General features: G+C 41.8%; 1 protein-coding gene across 1 annotated transcript in view; it reads right to left on the bottom strand.

Annotated features, from left to right (window-relative positions):
- Nucleotides 1–18,693, bottom strand: part of COL9A3 (collagen type IX alpha 3 chain) — a 217,412-nt gene that overhangs the window by 67,979 nt on the left and 130,740 nt on the right. The window contains exons 25-28 of the mRNA XM_086929605.1: nucleotides 14,123–14,158; nucleotides 12,298–12,342; nucleotides 4,703–4,735; nucleotides 2,635–2,781 (exon numbers count right to left, since the gene is read on the bottom strand). Of these exons, the coding sequence (XP_086785731.1) occupies nucleotides 2,635–2,781; nucleotides 4,703–4,735; nucleotides 12,298–12,342; nucleotides 14,123–14,158 (261 nt within the window). The remainder of the gene's footprint in view (nucleotides 1–2,634; nucleotides 2,782–4,702; nucleotides 4,736–12,297; nucleotides 12,343–14,122; nucleotides 14,159–18,693) is intronic.

Genomic DNA, 18,693 nt, shown 5'->3' with positions numbered 1-18,693 from the left:
AGGAAACAGGATATATCAAAGTACATCAAATGCGGTTGTGGGGCTCGCAGACAGGATATGAGGTTTTCATTTTTAAATTTTAGAAGAAGAGTGGGGGCTGCAACAACAAGGGCATCGCACCTCACAGGATAGGAGCACAAAGGAGACGATTGGGACCAACCCCAATCACAGTCGGAGATAGGCTATAACCAAAGCAACTATACAATCCAAGCAGCCACGGCGATAATACTGGACGGGAAACCACATTACAATGATCCACAGTTCTAAAAATCACCCCAAAGAGCCTACCCCCCAAGAACTGAAAAACAGAGGCTTGTCAAGAAGCCGAATAAAGAAAAAGAAAGGTGCAAGACCAAGAGACAGCCAACCCTATGAAAGGAGAAAGAACGCTCCCAAAGCCAGGCAAGAGCGATAGAGACCATAGAACAAAACAAACTAAAATAACAAACCCCCCCCCCACACCCGCCACCCTGCACCCCTGTAATGGCTACGGCCTAACCCACTAACAGCGTGCCTGTCGCCCCGGAACTGCCCCACAGAAGGGAAAGTATTAAAAAGAAGTGGAGGAGGAGAAATCAAACAAGCCCCCGGACACCTGATACCTCCCGCCGGCGGTATCCCCCCCATAGCACAATCATCATCAATAAGCAGAATCAGTCAGCATTAGCACGGGGAGGACAGTCACCAGAAACCCCCCCCCCCCCCCCCCCAACCCCCTGCCCGGTGAGGTATTCGGTGTAATCCCGGCAAGAATAAACGGAGCAACCCCAGGGAATCAGAAGTCAACCCTGCAAGCGTCGCAAGGAGTTATATTGCCAAAGTCGTAACAGTTGCAAACCGAGGAAGCGTGTCAAAGTTCAAAGCAGTGGCAAGGAGCAAGAAAATTCCAAAGTCAAAGTCAGCCCTGACCAGTGCAAATCCGTTCCGGAGCACATCTCAACCAAGCCGCATCAGACCAGAAGCAATCAAAGCGTCCATGGTGGACCAGGGCAGTGAAGGCGAAGCACGGGTCGGTTTCAAAATGGCGGCATCCATTGCGCAGACTGGCCGGGACAAAGGAAAATGGCGATCTTCTCCGACGGGACCGTGAGACTCGGTAATGGGGGACAGGATTTCCAACGACGACACACCATCGAAGAGGAGATGTAGAGGGAAGACCATGCGCTGCAGTAGATGAAGGAAAGGCAGGGCCGACTCTCAAAGGAACAAAATCAGGCTGCCGCTCGGGCCCCCGCAGATGGAGGGTCAAATCGGTCGTCTGGATCGCAGATTTCTGTTCAGGCACTGCAGCAACCGTGGCCGGCCGCGAGCAAACATCGTCCAGTTTCGCCGCCAGGGAGACACAAGCGCCGGTGAATTGCGAGCGGAGCGCCCCAATCGCCGCCATTACGGACCTCAATGAATGTGCGCCATCCATCCCCTCCATCCCGGGGCTCAGAGGACGGAGGGGAACACAAACTCCAGCACACAGCACCGGGCTCCGGGCACACACTTGGCGATCGCAACAGCAAGGGCGTCCCGAACTGGCGCACTCAGGACAGACACCGGCCGTGGGTGCAGCCCGTCGGCCCCGGGACCGTGAAACGGGGGCAGGCACACAACCCACAGCCGCGGTGCAGGAGGATCCCAGCAGTGTCTCTTCTCCATCCATCAACAAGGACAAGAGTCAAGAGCAGAAAAAAAATTTTTTTCCAGACCTGGAAGACCGGCCAGAATCGCGGTCCCACAGCCGATGTTGATGAGGTCCCTCACGGGCACTTCAGAAATCGAGGACCCGGCGGCAGCTCGGGAGTAGGCCAAAAATGGAACACGACATAACTTCGTCGCTAAAGAAGATAGAAAATCCGGGAAAGCACCATTGGCATCAGGCAACCTTCGTACAGCCAGGCACGGGGCGTGGGTAGAGGATAGTCGACAGGATAGTCGGGCCGCCGGCAGAGGTCGGCGGAGCCGGGAGCTTATGCGGCCATCTTGGATCACGGCGTAGCTCCTCCTCCCGGGGCACAGTGTTTTTGAAGTTTTCAATTAGAATGTCAATTGCAAACCTTCAAAGTTTTCAGTTCAAGCCCATAAAAACCGGTAAAACCCCACCAGAAGGGAAATGGCTCTTTAATGGAAGCAGATAAATACTGAAAAAGACATATTGTCCTGCACTTCCATGCTGTTGTGCATTAATGCTTCAAACATGGTGTGACATATATAATAAGAAATGTGTTTGAAACTAACATGCCAGCCAAGGAAAGTGAAATGAGAGGAAAAATGTGCCATTTTTCATTTCTTACTTATGGGAATAACACTTTGGGCTTAGTTCTAAGAAACAATAGCAAAGAAGAATGGTGTTGTTTTGTCTCCCTTCATTTGGCTTCACAATTCCTCCTCACTGTACCATGATTTCTTCCCCGCTATTCAATTTTTTAACATTTGTTATAAAACAGAAACACTACCTCTTCATGTATGCTCTTCCCTACTCTTCATTCACTCCTTCTCTCCCGAATGTGTACCTTCTTGCAAGCAGCTTTTCTTTCTAACATCTTTCATATTGTACTTTGGCATGCATTATCAATATTTTGTAACCGCTTTAATTTATTGTTAGTGCTTGATAAATTAATAAAGTGTGGTGTACTTCATACATACAGGGATGCCAGATTTTCCAGTAATGCCAGGAACTCCTTGTTCTCCTTGGAAACCCATTGGACCTGGACGGCCTGGAATTCCAGGTACACCCGCTGTGCCATTAGGTCCCTGAATGCCTTTAGGGCCTGACTCTCCTCTGTTTCCAGGCTGAAAAATTGAAACAAAAACCGTATGTCACAAACCATCAGATTTAGTGATGTCTTTAGTGCCAGTCACATTTTATACAAGAAAACAACAGATAATAACAAAATATAGCTTCTTCTAAATTAAAACGGTGTTATGGATTTGGATTATTAAGTTCATTTGTCTGTACGCTGCTACTTTGCTTTATCTGCCCTTGTTTTGCTAACAGTTAGATGATGCAAGTCCAGCAAAGATTTAGTTTTACTTTTCAAACATGTACCTATATTCAGTTTTAGTTTTGATAATATAGTGATGGATACAGTCCTTTTTGATTCTGGAAATGGTTTTACGTTTTGTTTTAGTTTTGTTGAATTCATTTAAATTCTTTTCTGGCTAGATTTCACATTTGTGTGAGGCTGAATGTATATTATCTTAATATACAGATTAAAATCAGTCTAAACTTTTAGGGTTACATAACAATTCACTTTTGTGTTCATGAAAATATTTACAATCTGAATTCAGTTTTAAATGTAATGGACATATATATTCTATCGGTTTTAATGTTGATATATGACTTCAGATTCAAAGGTGTGATGGATAGGTTTACTTGATTTTTGTACTGATGGATGAACGTGAAATATATTTTCAAAATTCATAATATACACTTAGTATTTGTTTTGCTTAAAGTATTTTCACTGTGTTTATGTTTTTTATCTTTCATTCCACATTATAAATTGCATATATCAAAGGTATATTTTAAAATATTTTAGTAAACAGTGCCACCAAATATACTTAAATATAGATAACAATAACAGTTAGGGTCCCTTTACTCCTTGACGGTTGGGTAATACAGCCACAAGTCTGATTGTGATGTATAAAGCGTTGTTGAGTTGTTGGATAATTCTCTACCAAAGATCACTGGGGTTTCGCCTTTGTATATTCCCAAAACTGTCTTTCCTGAGGAAGGTGAGGAGCATTGAACAACCCCACCAACATTCTGCATCCACAAAAAAAATTTTTAAGATTGCAGTTAACTCAGTACAAAGCATTTATGGATGAATAGGATGTTCATTATTCTGAATTATTGGCTATGTATTGGACACTGTAATTGTAACTGTATTTATATAGAAGTCTAATATGGTTTATGACAATTGAATCATAAGAGGGACAGACTGGTATTTTTTGTATTTTAAAGTTAGATATGATGATTTGCAATGCAATAAACCATTTCATTATTTTTTAATGTTCTGTTAATTATGTGTAGTGTGTAGTGTGCAATTTTTCAACCCTTATTTTCGTACAGGATTCCCTGTTTTAGGGACACTGCTATAATGTTCTAACGCCCAGAGAAGGCCCCGTTACAAATGGTGATGGACTGGCAAGCTTAAATTGTTCTGCCAATTTGTCACCATGTTGTTATCATCTACACATGAGACATAACATTCCTGTTGGCAGAGAAGGTGCAGCTCTGCTGTAAGAAAAAATTGATCACCCAGGATTGTGCATGAACGATTACATTACCAACATTACTCTTTGTTTAATATATATTTTTTTTAATGGGGACTTTTAAGAATTCTTCATTTTAAGAAATTATCTGTTTCACTAAACTACACTGTAAGTACATAAAAACATTCACAAAATAAGGATCTGGTAAAGAGAGTACTGTCTCAGTGGATCAGTGGAGATAACATGAAATGGGAATTAAACCTGGTTCAGGGCAGGCAATGATGATCCTTGAAGAAGGTGTTGTTAAGGTGAAACGTAAATAATACTCAGGATGTACAGGAGGCAATATCAGGGCAATGGAAACACTGGCTCGATCAGGCAGTATTTAGTTACTCATGCATCATATGTATACGTACTACTGAAAGACGCAACTCAGTCAATTTTAAACAATTTAAATACAATTTCATATTTTTAAAGCAGCAGTTCAGACGCTTCTTACCTCTCCTTTTTGTCCAACAGGACCACTGGGACCCTAAAATAGCCAAGAAAAATAATGGTTGACTATTATTTATAAACAGAAAACGCTTTGACAAACTCAGGTTAAATGACTTTATTAATTTACTTATACTTTGTCTATTATGCATACATTAATTCAGTAGTACCACAGTATGTGGTTCATTCTGCAGCCGAGCGCCGCAGCCCAGGTACCGATGAATTGCCTGCTCTTTCTTGTTCACAGGATCCTGGTGATCCGTACCCCCTGTTGGGGGGCTTCCGGACTAGTCCCAAAGTCCCCCTCTGCAGCCAGTTTCTAGGTGCCCTTGCTTCTTCCTACCAGCGTAGCGTGCACAGCTACCACCCCTAACAGCAACTCTGCAAATGGACACCCAGGGCAGGTAACGAGTAACTGCTGTTGGTACTCTGGACCATGGCCCCCTACGATCCTAAGTCCCAAAGAAGACTCCCTGAAACCGATCGAAAATAACTGTATGCAACATATGCATTTTCTCACATGGGAAAGCATTGCTGCGTAAAAACGAATTTAAGGGAACTATTTTCTTACCTGTAGAATTTCATGTTTAAAAAAGTACTTACTTGGTAACAAAGTTCTTGGTATCAAAATGTACATAAAAATACGACACATTTTTCTAAATTGCTTGGATTTATTCTTGAGTGTGTGTCTTATTTATTGCTTCTGTGAGGACAACAAATGCTCTGCACTGCTCTTTGATAAGCCCAACTGCTCACCCACACTATCACAAAAAAGAGAGCATTTGGGTTATTATTTGTGCCTCTGTAAAACCAACTGGGGTTGCCTGGACTCTTTACACAGTGTACCTCATTTTGATCCACTATATAAAAAGCCAGCTTCCTACAGTGGAGCAGTAGGATACAAATGTGCCCCAGAAAGAGGTAACCTATCCATTCCCCTCTTTGTTCCTTTCTATCGGGAAACATAGTGACCTGTCTGATCCTTATGAACAGGCTCTCCAAGGAGTTCCACCTTTCTTTGTAGTCAGATGCGGAGGATAGGGGCTTTCTGATAGCCATCACCAGACAAAATGTTGCTCGCCCTGCCATTCAAACACGCAGAAAATTACTAAAAAAACAACTTGCCGAGCAAATACTCTCAACGAGGCTTTCTCCTGTTGAGTTTCAGCCCTATAGAATCATCTACCCAAAAACATCAGCCTCAGTCCTAACTTCCTATTCTGCTGGAAAGACCTAAAGACTCACTTCTTTAGAATTCAGCATAAAGTCTTGTCTGCTCCTTTTTTTCCAGTAAGAGAGTCTCCTTTTTTCTGCCTCTGCTGTGATGATATTTTGTGTCCTTATTACTAGTAAAGTGTTTCCTTTTCTTTAAGGCTAGGTCCGTGCTACAGCAATATAAATTCCCTTAGTAAATAAATGTAAGTATGTTCTTAGGCATAGCCAGACTCTGTCATCGATGCGACCACAAAGAAGAATCCAGTAAACTTAATCCCAGTTACTTTGGTTCCACCATACAAGAAGTGCGAACAGTTTGAGGGTTGCTGAACATCTGAATGAGACAGATGAGGAGTTTTTTCCCGTCCTAAAGAGAGCATACGATTTATGTGGTATGCGATATTACCGGATATTGGAGCCAAGCCCGTTTACACCATTACTTTCAGGGAATAGGTGTAGAGGAGTATGTTATGGTCTTCCGTGTAAAGCCGTGATTGACTAAGAATTGAAGTGGATTAGACCAGTGCAATATCTTGTGCAACATATAGTCCTGAGGATGGTCTTGGTGAAAATTATACGTTAAAGACCGAAACGTCGACGCCTTTATACCGTTTGGTTTATATTCATCAAAGAGAGGATTTGTATGAAAAGTTGATGGATTAGCTAACTGATGTCATAGGAGCACTCTATGTATATATTTATTTAATACATATTGTATCAACGGTATATAACGCCACTGTGAGAATATATTGAATATTGTGGTGTTGTTTTGTTGCCTAGCATTTGTATCTTTCTCTAATTTTGAAATTTTTTTCTCTGATTCAACAAATAATACATAAAATTGTCTTGAGATATCACGTTTCTTATGTTCTTTTCTCTAATTAATGTACTTATATAAGACATAACAGAAATTAATTGATGATTGTGAAATAATTCCTCAAGGAGCTTTTTTCTATTTAACGAACATCTGATAGGCCAACACAGCCATATAGCTCACAGAGTTCAAATACAGACAATACGAGAAGGATTTTTACTTTCTCACAGAGGACAAAAAGGCAAAGGCAAAACGAAACTTGAGTACATTGACCTTCAAGCAAAGAAGAATGAATTTTTCTGGCCTGCCAGATGCAAAGTTCTGCTAGCTGTGTCCATGGTCAGATGCCACCGAGGAAGGCTTTGCTAAAATTCTCTGGATGTCACCCTGTCTAGGACAGAGTGCTTAATATGCCATGCAATTCAGACAATATAATGCACGCAAAAAACTTGATGAAATTGATATGTAAGTTCATGGAGAAACAATTAATAAAAACACATTTTTGAGACTGTTTTGAGGGTCCAGGGAAAGGCTCACATCTGGGCTAAGCATGAGCGGATTTTGCGGATTGGCAATCCGCGAATTTGCGGATTTGCGAACTCGCAATCCGCAAAATCCGCGAATTCCCGCGAATTTGCGGATTTTTTTTTTTTTTTGTGTTCGCCCGTGTTTCTGCCAGTTCGCGAGGGTTTTTACAATTTCGCAATTTGCGAACTTACCTGTCGGGTCGCAAGTTTTGCGAACTTGTTGTTTCTACGTGTCCAACCTGTTTGGGACACTCTTCTTCATCACTGCCACTCTCTGTCACCACTGCCACTCTCTGACTACTCATGCCACCCTCTGGCCCACCCATGCCACCCTCTGTTTCATCACCACACCCTCTGGTTGTCCAGTGTACATTATTTTCGGCAAAGCAAAGCACACCTTCCCTGCCTCAAGTGACCTGAATTAATTTGGGGCTGATTAATGTGTCACAGAATATTTTTTTAGCTGGCACCTGCTTCCTTAGTGCGCCCTGATTAGTGATCTTTTGCACTTGCTAAGTGCTTTCATTGTTGCAAAATTAGTTACAACACCTGCCCTGCCCCAACTGACAATAATGAATTAGGGGCTGATTAATGGATTTTAACTTCCAGCCTGGCTCCTGCTTGTCTCCCTTAGCTGTAATTCATGACCTTTGTGGCATATGTGTAACTATTCTGAGGTTCAGAGCAGGGTCACATAATAGTTTCAACTGGCAACTGAACTCTGGAGGGGCCCCTCAGGAAGCACTACAGGAAATGGCTACTAATGATGTGCCTGAACTTTTGAACCTGGTAAGTAGTTACTTTCAGTTTTGCTTAAATCGTATTTCTGCAATTTCGCACTTATTCGCGGGGCGCGAACTCACGCGAACAGTGCGAGCAAAATCCGCTGCTCGCGGATTTGCGGATTTTGCAGGAAATTCGCAAATCTCGCGGATTGCGGATTTCCCGAAAATCCGCAAAATCCGCGAGCGGAACGGATTTTCCGCCCATGCCTAATCTGGGCACACATCAGATTGTTGTCCACCCAGCTACTTCTGCTTCCTTTTCTGAATACTATTAAGAATCTATCCAAGCAGTAAAGGAAGTGCAGATTCCCAGGTCATCCCATTCTAAATTTAATGAGGGGCCCAGCCCACAGTCATATAACAAAAAGAAATTTCTCCTTGCCTGACCCGAGGCCGTTGCAGGGCAGAGGAAGCTCCTAAACATTCAAGAAATGTAAGTGCTGAACATACAGTCTTCGAAGCACATACTGGACTTCTTGTAGTAACCCCATCACAACCTCAAGCCATTTGAAAGCATCTACCAGTGCATCTCCACCAATTTGAGAAACATTTCTCCGCACTGTACAACAACTGAGTCATAAAGTCGCATCTGCCAACAAAGCGAAACTAGGCATCCACTCTGGTTAAGATGAATCATGAATCTGAGGCCTGCCAACAAAGTTACTAGGAAGTAGTTCATCAAGATTGTTATCCTTAGAGATGCTGTTCTACTTGTACGGTGGAATTATGCATATGTACCTAGCAAATATGTATTTGGATAACCACATTCACAAGAAACAATGGGGGGGAGAGGAAGTTGTTTCCTGGCTGGGGGCTCCTCCTGTGCCTTGGCTGATGGTCAGACTGGGACCAGGAAAAAAGTGTATGTGCAATGCAGCCTTGTCCCAAGATGATTCTACCTGCTGGTTTTCCTGGCCAGTAAAATGGGGGAGGCATGGTGAGGATGACTACTGGGGTACGGGGAACATGTGGATGGGAAAAATAAGGTTGTCAGTTGTTATGGTATACTAATCCAAGGGAGGACGTTTTTAGAGCAGTTTTGAAAAATGGGAAAAAGTGATGGAGCACAAGTCATCAGAAAACAAGTTCCAGGAAAAGGGTCAAATTATGCTGAAAGGTCAGCATCTCACTAACGCTTGGGGTTGGGGCAGTAACTACTTGTATGGTGCAGGAGTGTAGGGGTGATGGTTCATGTGAGATATTTTGGGGCAGTACTGTGAATCCCCTGTAAAGCCAGGGCCCTAATGTTGTATACGGCCCTGTTTTTGAAAGGTAATTATACAACCTGGTGTCAAGAAGAGTAAGTGAGGGATTGATCAGGGCAGGTTTAAGAGAGTGAGCATAGCAACGGTAATAAACGTTTATATGCTGATAACTAGCATGCTGATGATGATAATGAGAAAAACCTTTGATTATTGTCTGCAATGAGGTGATGCAAGGTCAATTTGGTATATGATACCACCAACGGAGGGGCTGAACAAGGAGTAGAAGCCATGATAGAGGATGGAGTCCTGGAGAACCCAAACGTGTTGTGGAGCTGAGAGGATTCTGATAAGGATCAGGCAGTGTCAGAAAATACCCAATGCTTATCTTCCTATAGCTGCACCTGAAGGACAACCACTTGAGGGACTCCATGTGCCTTCTTAACCCCTTAATTGCTGCGAACGTTCGGCGGCCGACGGCACCACTACCTCCGTAGTGCTGCCGACGGCCATTGAACGTTCGAACCTCACCTGCACAATGGAACGTCCAGCACTGGAGCTGGAAGTTCCATAGCTTCTATGAGGTTAAAGCACTATGCATTGGGTGTCGGCTTCATATCAGTCTGGCTAATCCATGCTTAAAGATATTTTTGCCTTTCAACTGATACATAGACTGCTCAAAATGGGAGGGTGGGGCTGAATTGTAATGAGACAATAAGATCAGAGGTACAAAATGGGGACCATATAACCACTGTGCTCATGCCATTCTTCATCTTCTGTATGTTCTCTGCTTTGATATGGGTTTCTTTGTATTTTTCAAAAAGATTATATATTTTTGGCAGGGCCTTTTGGAGTTAGTTGCCTCAGCATTTTAATTAACACAAGCTTTGTAATCTTGCAGCAAGCCTGTAAGTAAGGAGATAAGTAGTAGTAAATACAAGTTACAAGCCTTGTACTCCCCATCCTACAGGCTTCCTTCTATCAGTAGTCACACATGTGTTTATACATCTGCAGTGTGGTAAGTACAAGAAAAGAAAGTGTCTGAGGCCGAAGAAGACGGAGACTATTGAGGTAGAGTTGGCACATGCGCTCGGGATAGATGATCCGCCAACCCCCGGCAAACACCCAATTTTATCCTGATAGTAAAAATAGAAAAAATGGCTGCAGTTACTGTTAGCTGGGCCCAAAGCAGAGTCACACAGGTTACAATGCAAGAAAAGATTAATCCTATATAATTTGTAGATGTTTACTCTAACAATCCCAGGCTGGTCACAGTCCTTCTTGAGTGAAGTTACAGATTGTGCTCTAAATGGTTTAAAAATTTCCTGAATAAAATTGTACTTCTTTATATTATGGTTCTATTTTGTACGGATTACATTTCCTCCTTGTTCATTTTCATCTGACTGGTGCGTAAAGGGTGTTCGTGGCAAATGAGTGCTTGGTGTGTAACATTTACCCAAAGGGGACTTCTTTTTAGACTTTGGTTGAAGTTATATTTCAACTAAGAAGGAACATATTTTAGCAGGGGAAACTATATTACAGGATTTGTTTTTAAATAGCACGCCCTTTTTAGTTCGCAGATTGGATTTTTCTTAAAAAGAAGCAGTGTTTAAATTTCGAAGTCCCTTAGAATTTGAGTCAGGATGTAAGAAAGAGCTCATTCATAAGATATGCAACTGCAACAATGTCACTGCTGTATCAGAGAAATGTCTGCTTTTTTAAGTGCCCTCAACTGGACTTCTTGTGTGTCACGTGTGTGTGTGTGCGCAAGGTGAGAGAATACCCGTCAAGAAATGCAATTGGATATTCATTCCTCCAGCACATAGGCAGCATAAGCCTGGTGGATCAGTCTGCACAGGCACCAACACTAATATCTCTTTTTTTTTAAGATATGTGCTTCTCACAGGACCCTTTCTCAGTGATATGGGCTGGGTGTATTGTCATTGTGTTGGTAAAATTACCAGTCTAGGCTAGCAAATGCTTAAAGTGATCTTTTAAAATCGTCTACTCCAGTCCCACTTTCGAAGTACCTCCTCCTCATCAGTTGGGGATCTACATACAAGGTACTCTTGTGAACTGTTGTTTTTATAGAACCAACTCTCTCCATTCAGGTGACAAGCTTCCAAATGGTATATTCACTCACTGCTAGGGAGAGGTCCCAGTGTTGCTTCCCCTCTCCAGACAAAGATTTCCCAAATGAAGGGGGAGACAGGAAGACAAAAGACACTGCTGGGAGTAACCTGTATGGAGCTAGTGCAGCCAGAATCAGGCAACTAGATTGTGCTAGTGCTCAGACTAACAGTCCACTCTTCTCCTATGCTTAACAATTGTACAAATGGGCAGATTGCCCTTTCCGATCACTTTTAAGATATCAGAATCTAGGTAATGGTAGAAATCAGCATTGCCTATGGTAATGTACACCAGTATAATTCAAATGTTATATTTCAAAACACATTTTAGCTCAATGTCATAGTAACTCTAACTCTCCTCTGGACCACAGCTGGAATATACACTTTTCCACCTCACAAGAATATTTCTAGGATTTTGGCCAGAGATTGGCAGAGTGGTCTTCTTTCCCCAAGTCACCCGTACTTTCAAACCACAATTCTCGCCTGCATTTGCCTAACCCCAAAATTCAATATTTTAAAAGCATCCCAGTAGTAAATTTCAAGAATCAGTTCTGAGGAGGAGACTGAACCAATATTGAAATGCTTAGCTCTTCTTTGATTAGAGTGATACAATTATTGGGGTTGAGCATTGCAGACGTAGTGGGGCACGAATTCCCAAAATCGAAATAGACATAACAGGCTGTGGCCAGTTCCACCGTTGTGATCAGTTCTTTGACACCAGAATTCTATTGGTAAACAAAGTCGATCTGACTTCTGTAATACATAGTTTCAAATGCCTGATGCAGTCTCTAAGGCCAAACAATATTATTGTGGTAACAATAGAAATGTTTCAGTGACAGAATTCACAGGTGCACATTTCGTTTCCTTCAAAATGATATGCACTCATATAAAGGCATGTTTTACAAATGATGGCACTGTTACAGCACTTACCAATTCTCCCTTGTCTCCAGGAAGTCCATCAGCGCCGGCCATGCCCTTATAAAAAGCAAATACATCGGTTACGGTTACATATAATATAAATAAGTATAATCAGTATGTCCCTTCTGTAGGGCTGTAGCATCATTTCCTATCATGCTTTATTTTCTCTGGACTACACCAGTCCTGTCTTGGTTCAAGTTGGAGCCATCTCCCTGGTCCTCATTCTGCAATACTTTTAACACAACTTTACTGTGAGCTTTGCAGACATTGGCACCCGAAGAAAGGCCATTCTGACGAACATCATTTGCTGTTACCACATTTTCTTCTTACTCTCTTAAGAAAGAATGACTTTTCTGTGAACGCCAGTGGCCACCACCTAAAAAGTCATAGTGTGACGAGCGAGCAAGAACGCTGTTCCCGCTTCTTCCATCATAATTTTTTTTACTCCATAGCTATGCACCGTGAGCGTGATAATTGTCTATCATTGCACACACTAGTTACCAGGGAGCAAGCAACTTCAACCAGATTTTAACAGGTCTATAACTTCAACCATGAGCAGATGTAGGGATACTTCTTGAATTTACCAAAATATTCAGAAAGGTGCTAGATAGGCATGGAATAGAACATGCATGTTTACCTGCTACAAGTCTACAGGAGTCAAGCAATACAAAACAAGCTTAATGGGTGTCAGAGAGACAAGTTGAGAAACATAATACAAGCAGGTTTGTTTTAGAGAAATATTAGACAGAACATACGAAAAACTTACGATTATAAGACAAATAAAGAACAAAGGGCTTGATTTAGGATTTGGCGGTCCGGTTAATCCATTCCAAATGTGATGGATGTGCCATCTGCCATATTACAAGTGCCTTAGGATATAATGCACTTCTATTAAGGAGGACATTTGTGAAGGAGTAACTCGATCACGTACCTCTAAATCACGCCCAAAACATGCTACAAGCCAATAGGGATAGGACAATCATGAAAAACAACATACTTCAAGCTGAAGAGTGTTCTGGTGATATAAGACAGGACAAAGTAAGAGCTGACTAGTGGTGGACAAACTTTGAACGTGACCTGCTTACAACCGTCATCACACAAGCAAGCGCCAAACAGGCTACAAGCCAACAGCTATTACACAAACATGGCAAAGAATAAGTTGCATGTCTATGGGTGTTTAACAAAGACTGAAAGACCACTACTACCTACTTAATGGCTTCAGACAAATATGAGACAAAACACACCATAAGCCTGCAGACGTGAAAGCGCCAATGGTGGAACAAGTGGCGTTCTAAACTAAATCCCTCCAGTCAATCTATAGTACAGAGGTCTTCGATGATAATATTCAGCAAATGCTTGACAGCGTACGAGTATCAGTCGAACATTGGCGTAACATGAGGAAACAAAGTCATGTCCATTCTTTGCTAAGTCAAAAAAGAGCATGTTCTTTAATCTGTATCATTGGAAGCTCCCTCTCCCCCAAACTTCGCTTGCCCCTTTGTAAATCGGGACACAAGTGCATTTTCTTTTGAGCAACTTTGCACAAGTCTCTGAAAATCACTACTTGTTATCAAAAACAAACACGGTCTCCTGTCATGGGTTGCCTTTTCCACCACTCGAGTGCTTCGGGTCCGGTCGCTGTCACTCAAACAGAGCTCACTCACCTATTTCACAAACTTTTTCAATATTCAAAAAGATGCTCAATAAAAGTGGGTTACTCTGCCTGGTAAAACATTGAGAGATCTCTTACACGTTTGTAGAGGTTTACTAAGACAGGGAAATCAAGCATTTGTTTGGAAATAATTACAGTATATAGACAATCAAAAATGTGCCTTACCTGGCTACCCTTGGGACCCGAAACTCCAGTGGGACCCTGGGAGATGTAATGAGATCAGAGAAAGAGTTTGGGAGAAAAGAAAGAAATGGAAATAATAGTAAGTTAACCTGCTTAGACATGGCTGTGGGAACATGCTAGAAAGAAGTACTTGCTCTATTATGTTACAGTGATTTTTCTAAAGTCCAATGCCTTCCTTTGTACGGCCTACTGCGCCCACAGGGGTATCTCTCTAGCTTGTTTTGTAGGTATAGCTGGATTTTTCACCAGGTTTGTCAACTACTGTTCACAGGAACATCCTATATTATTACTAATATTACCGAATTTCATCAAATGTACTTTCTCCAATTTCTTTTTTTAATGACATTACAGGATTTCAGAAAGTCTCCATTTCTAGCTGGTAACATCAGAGATTGGCATTTTAAAAATTCCAGCAACAAGATTCACATTTTTGCACAAATATCAAGATTTCATATAGAAATTTTGTATATTGCACAGAAAATGCAGACAAATATTGTCTATTTTAACCTAATTTGCTGGGTACCACTCTTTGAATGTTAATTCATCATTCTTTCTGATCCCAAGAGCTATAGAAAGAAGCAGGTTTTGCCAAAAAATTGGCGTGCATGTGTGCCATGCACACTACCTAGCAAAACGGTAGCGCTGCAAGCAAAGTGAACTAAGTGAAGTTCTGAATATTTACTTTGGCTTCTTGTGAATTGCCTGGAGTGTGATTAAACCTCGCTTTGCTTCATTCACTAAAGTTTGGCTTCACATAAAGCCTAAAGTTGAATACTCAGCTTCCCTGAACACCCACAGTTTTTCAAAGGTCAACTCCATCCCTCAACTGATAGGTTGAGAATACAAACGACTTTATCCTCAATCAGAGGAACAGCCATAGGGTTGGAAAATGAGAACTGAGGAGGTTTCCACACTACAGTGACAACAGTGAGCCTGCGTTCTCCTAATATATTTTTTTATATGATTCTTAGTGGGCGCTGGGTGATCATTGCATAAGTTTTATGAAAAGATGCAATGTTTCAGTGCAGAATCTGTTCCTGGGTTTGATGGCATTCTTCAGATCTTTCATTCATGGGGCTCAGACGCCTCCTGGGATTTGCAAGACGTGTATCCCGTAACCTAAGTGAGCATCCTTAGAACAGGCAGCGCATTGTGATGGTCTCCGCTGCACAGGCCCTGCTGTGTACACAGAGTCTATGTGCTGAAATTAGAAACTGAACAAGAAGTCTTTTGTGTACAGAGAAGACGCACAGACAGACTTAACAGCAACCAGATGGAATCAGCAACAGCGAGTAGTGAGAAGAAGGAGTGCATTGACAGGACCTATGTAGCTCACTTGCATTATTCCATTGGGGAGAGGAGTTGAACTAACGGCTAGGGCGGTCGACCTCGAATCTGGGGAACTGGGTTCGAGGCTCGGTAATGACGCTCAACATCCTGTGTTTCTGGGCAAATCGCTTAATCTCCCAGTGCCTAATAAAAATAAGTCCTCGTGTAATGCAACTGGTGCTATGTAAAGCGCTCTGATGCCCGATTCGGGTCAAGTTTGCTCTAAAAAAACTGTAAAATTAAAAATTAAAAAAATTAAAAATTATGTATTCATTTATATAGAGCAAACAATATCATTGCAGGCGTCAGAGTGCCTCACAATTATAGACTTTCTTGAAAATATAAGTTGCAGTACCCATGCTTAACATGACAGAGCCATCATAAGATGGATCTGTCTACGGAAATTTAAACAGTGTAGCATGAAATTTACTATAATATTCATAGGTGAAAAATCAATGACATAATTGCGTTTACGATGAATGGCTGAACAGTTAATACAGATTATTCCATCAAATCTGAACATGCTTCACAAAGACATCTACTGAAGACATTCAATCTTGTGTCTAAAATTAGGGAAGATATGTTGCACAATCTTATTATCTTAACTTAGTGTAAATGGTTTGACATGTCTCTAGCTGCTGATGTGAAGAATAGAAAACACAAAACCAATTTGAGTTGGAGGCATGGATGAGAAGGCAAGTAATTAAAGGGACATGAGATAAATGTCAGCTGCTGGTGAGTGAGGTGAGAGGCAACGCACACTGACTAGAGATTGAAGTGGGATTGTCAAGTGAATGCAGAGGCGCAGTCAACATTATTACTGACATAGAATTGATAAGGTTTGTGATACAATGGGGAAGAAAGGGGAATAAGGGAACGCGAGTGAGTGAAGACTTAGGTATAAATGAGTTAGCATCAACAATCGAGTGAAGGCTGCAATGCACTATAGTGTGAATAATCATCTCAAAACTTGTACAACTTCATGTCACTAAAGTTGTTTTAATCTCGAAGGACATGCAGCAAAATGAACAATAAGGGGTTGATCAAATACAAATTGGGAAAGAATGAACACAGGTACGAATAAATGGTTCTGGAGCTATATAAAGGTGAACATTGAGGTAGAAGTAACTGAACATTGAGGTATGAATTTTGAGGTACAAATTATAGAAGAAAGAAAATATGTGTAGAGAATATGTGTAGAGAAGAGTACAAACGAGTAAACATGAGCTACAAACGGAAGGACAACTTGTGAAGATTGAGTGTTAGGTGTCTGGGTCCTGCCACTGTTCCATTCAGTATATCTCTACCTTTTATCACTCTCTAATTTTGGTAACGACACCTTTTCTGATTTTTTGAGTCCCTATGACGACGATTTGGTTGCTTGGACCCTGTTTTTCTATGCGACATTTAAAGCCACGTCCCACATCCTCCCTTGTACCGCTTTTTACATCTGGACTACATTAGGGAAAAGTGCCATTATTTTGTCTAAGGCTGGTTATTGCCCACATCACACCTGGAAAACCAAACAAGATTTAAGCTTTGCAAGCTGGTTTAATGTTTATATTTTTTTATTGCAAGCATATCCCACAAAAATATTCTACTTAAATATGGCAGCCATGCCCTTGTAACACATTTTAAATTGAAATATAATAATCATGACATATACATTTTCATAGAACAGGCTGGATACTTATAACAGGTATAGAAATCATTGTTTGTTTTAATGTACACACAACAAAAATATGATTTCTATTCCTGCAAAGAAAATGTGCTTGAGTTTGAATTACTGTAATCTGGAGATTTAGTTTAACACACAAAAAATAAATAAATAAAAAGGATGATGAATGGAAAGGAGGAAGCAGTGGCTAAAATATAGATTTGGCCCACTATCCATAGCACTTAATAGCACTTCTTTTTAGGCCTATGTGCACAAGTGATCAAGTGAAAAACTCCCAGTACAAGAGAGCCAGTGGCTAAAATGGGCATACCCAATGCAGGATGCTGTATTCTGTGGCGAGTGCCAGCAATATACATATGCATTTTTTATTTATGAGTTTGCTTGATTACATGAGGCTTGCAAGTCAGCTAAACCTGTCTCTAGGACAGACCTATAGGGCTATAGGGTGTTGCCATGTTCTAAATGCCTCGTCTGCAAGAGATAAAAGTATAGGAAGCGAGAGAGATCCAAAATCTACTTGCTTGGGAAATAGAGTGACAAGTGTTGAAAACCAAAACAAGTCACTGAAATAGGTGAGACTGCAATTTAGTAACAAAGGTAACACACAGAATAGGGACAAAAAATATATCACTCACTGTGACAACATGGTTCCTAAGACATCAGGGCAGTCAGGGGTTACTGTACGGTTGATGCGTCTACTGGTCGTTCATCACTGAAGCACCGGGGCAACAGAACTATTTTACTCCAAACTGGGCAATCAAGTACTCCCCTACAGCACTTGAGTCTCTTAGGATAGAGCAGTCGAAGACTTGCTCAAGGAGGTGAGGTAGGTTAGACATTCAGGGCCCGATTCACAAAGAAACCTCCTCGTGGAGGAGGTGCCGCAGTGGTGGCGGAATCTCCGCACTCGTGGCGGAATCCCGGCACATGGGTTTCTCATTGCAGAGATTGCACCACAAGCGCGGAGACTCCGCCTCGACTGCGGATACTCTGCTATGACTGCAGAGGTTATTTGTGAATCGGGCTCTATGAATGCTCTTTACACAGTAACACCAACTGATAAGATCAAGGTCCACTCAGGGCTTTACTTTATAAAAGGAAAGCACTTTTATACACAAAAGATAAGAAATGCGTTACTTACCTGTAACTGCAGTTATCCAGTATTAGTGTCTTTCATAGATTCACATGCCTGAATCATTCCCCGTCGTCGAGACGGGAGCCTCCGGTACATAAAAAAGTAATGTCCTAAGACATACATAAAGAGAATAGGTCTAAGGGTCTAACCTTAGTAACCTATCTAGGTCCTTATGCAGGAAGGACCAAATAGAGTAGGCTCCAGGGTCCCACCTTGGTAGCCTATCTGCGTCCTTTTGTAAAAAAGGACCAAAACAAAAGGAACAACCAATCAGCTACTACCTCCCTCTAGAACCTTCCTGTGAGGAGCCTCAGTCTCTCAGATTTTCGTACGCACCAAGTTGGATAGGTGTAAACCTGTAGAGAGAGGTGAGTCCTTCCAGGGGAGGCGGGAGGGTGCATGTGAATCTAT

Source organism: Lissotriton vulgaris, chromosome 7 (genome assembly GCF_964263255.1).
Source record: "Lissotriton vulgaris chromosome 7, aLisVul1.2, whole genome shotgun sequence".
Lineage (NCBI taxonomy): Eukaryota > Metazoa > Chordata > Amphibia > Caudata > Salamandridae > Lissotriton > Lissotriton vulgaris.
Note: the sequence above shows the minus strand (reverse complement) of the source record. Positions and strands in the feature narration are given on the sequence as shown.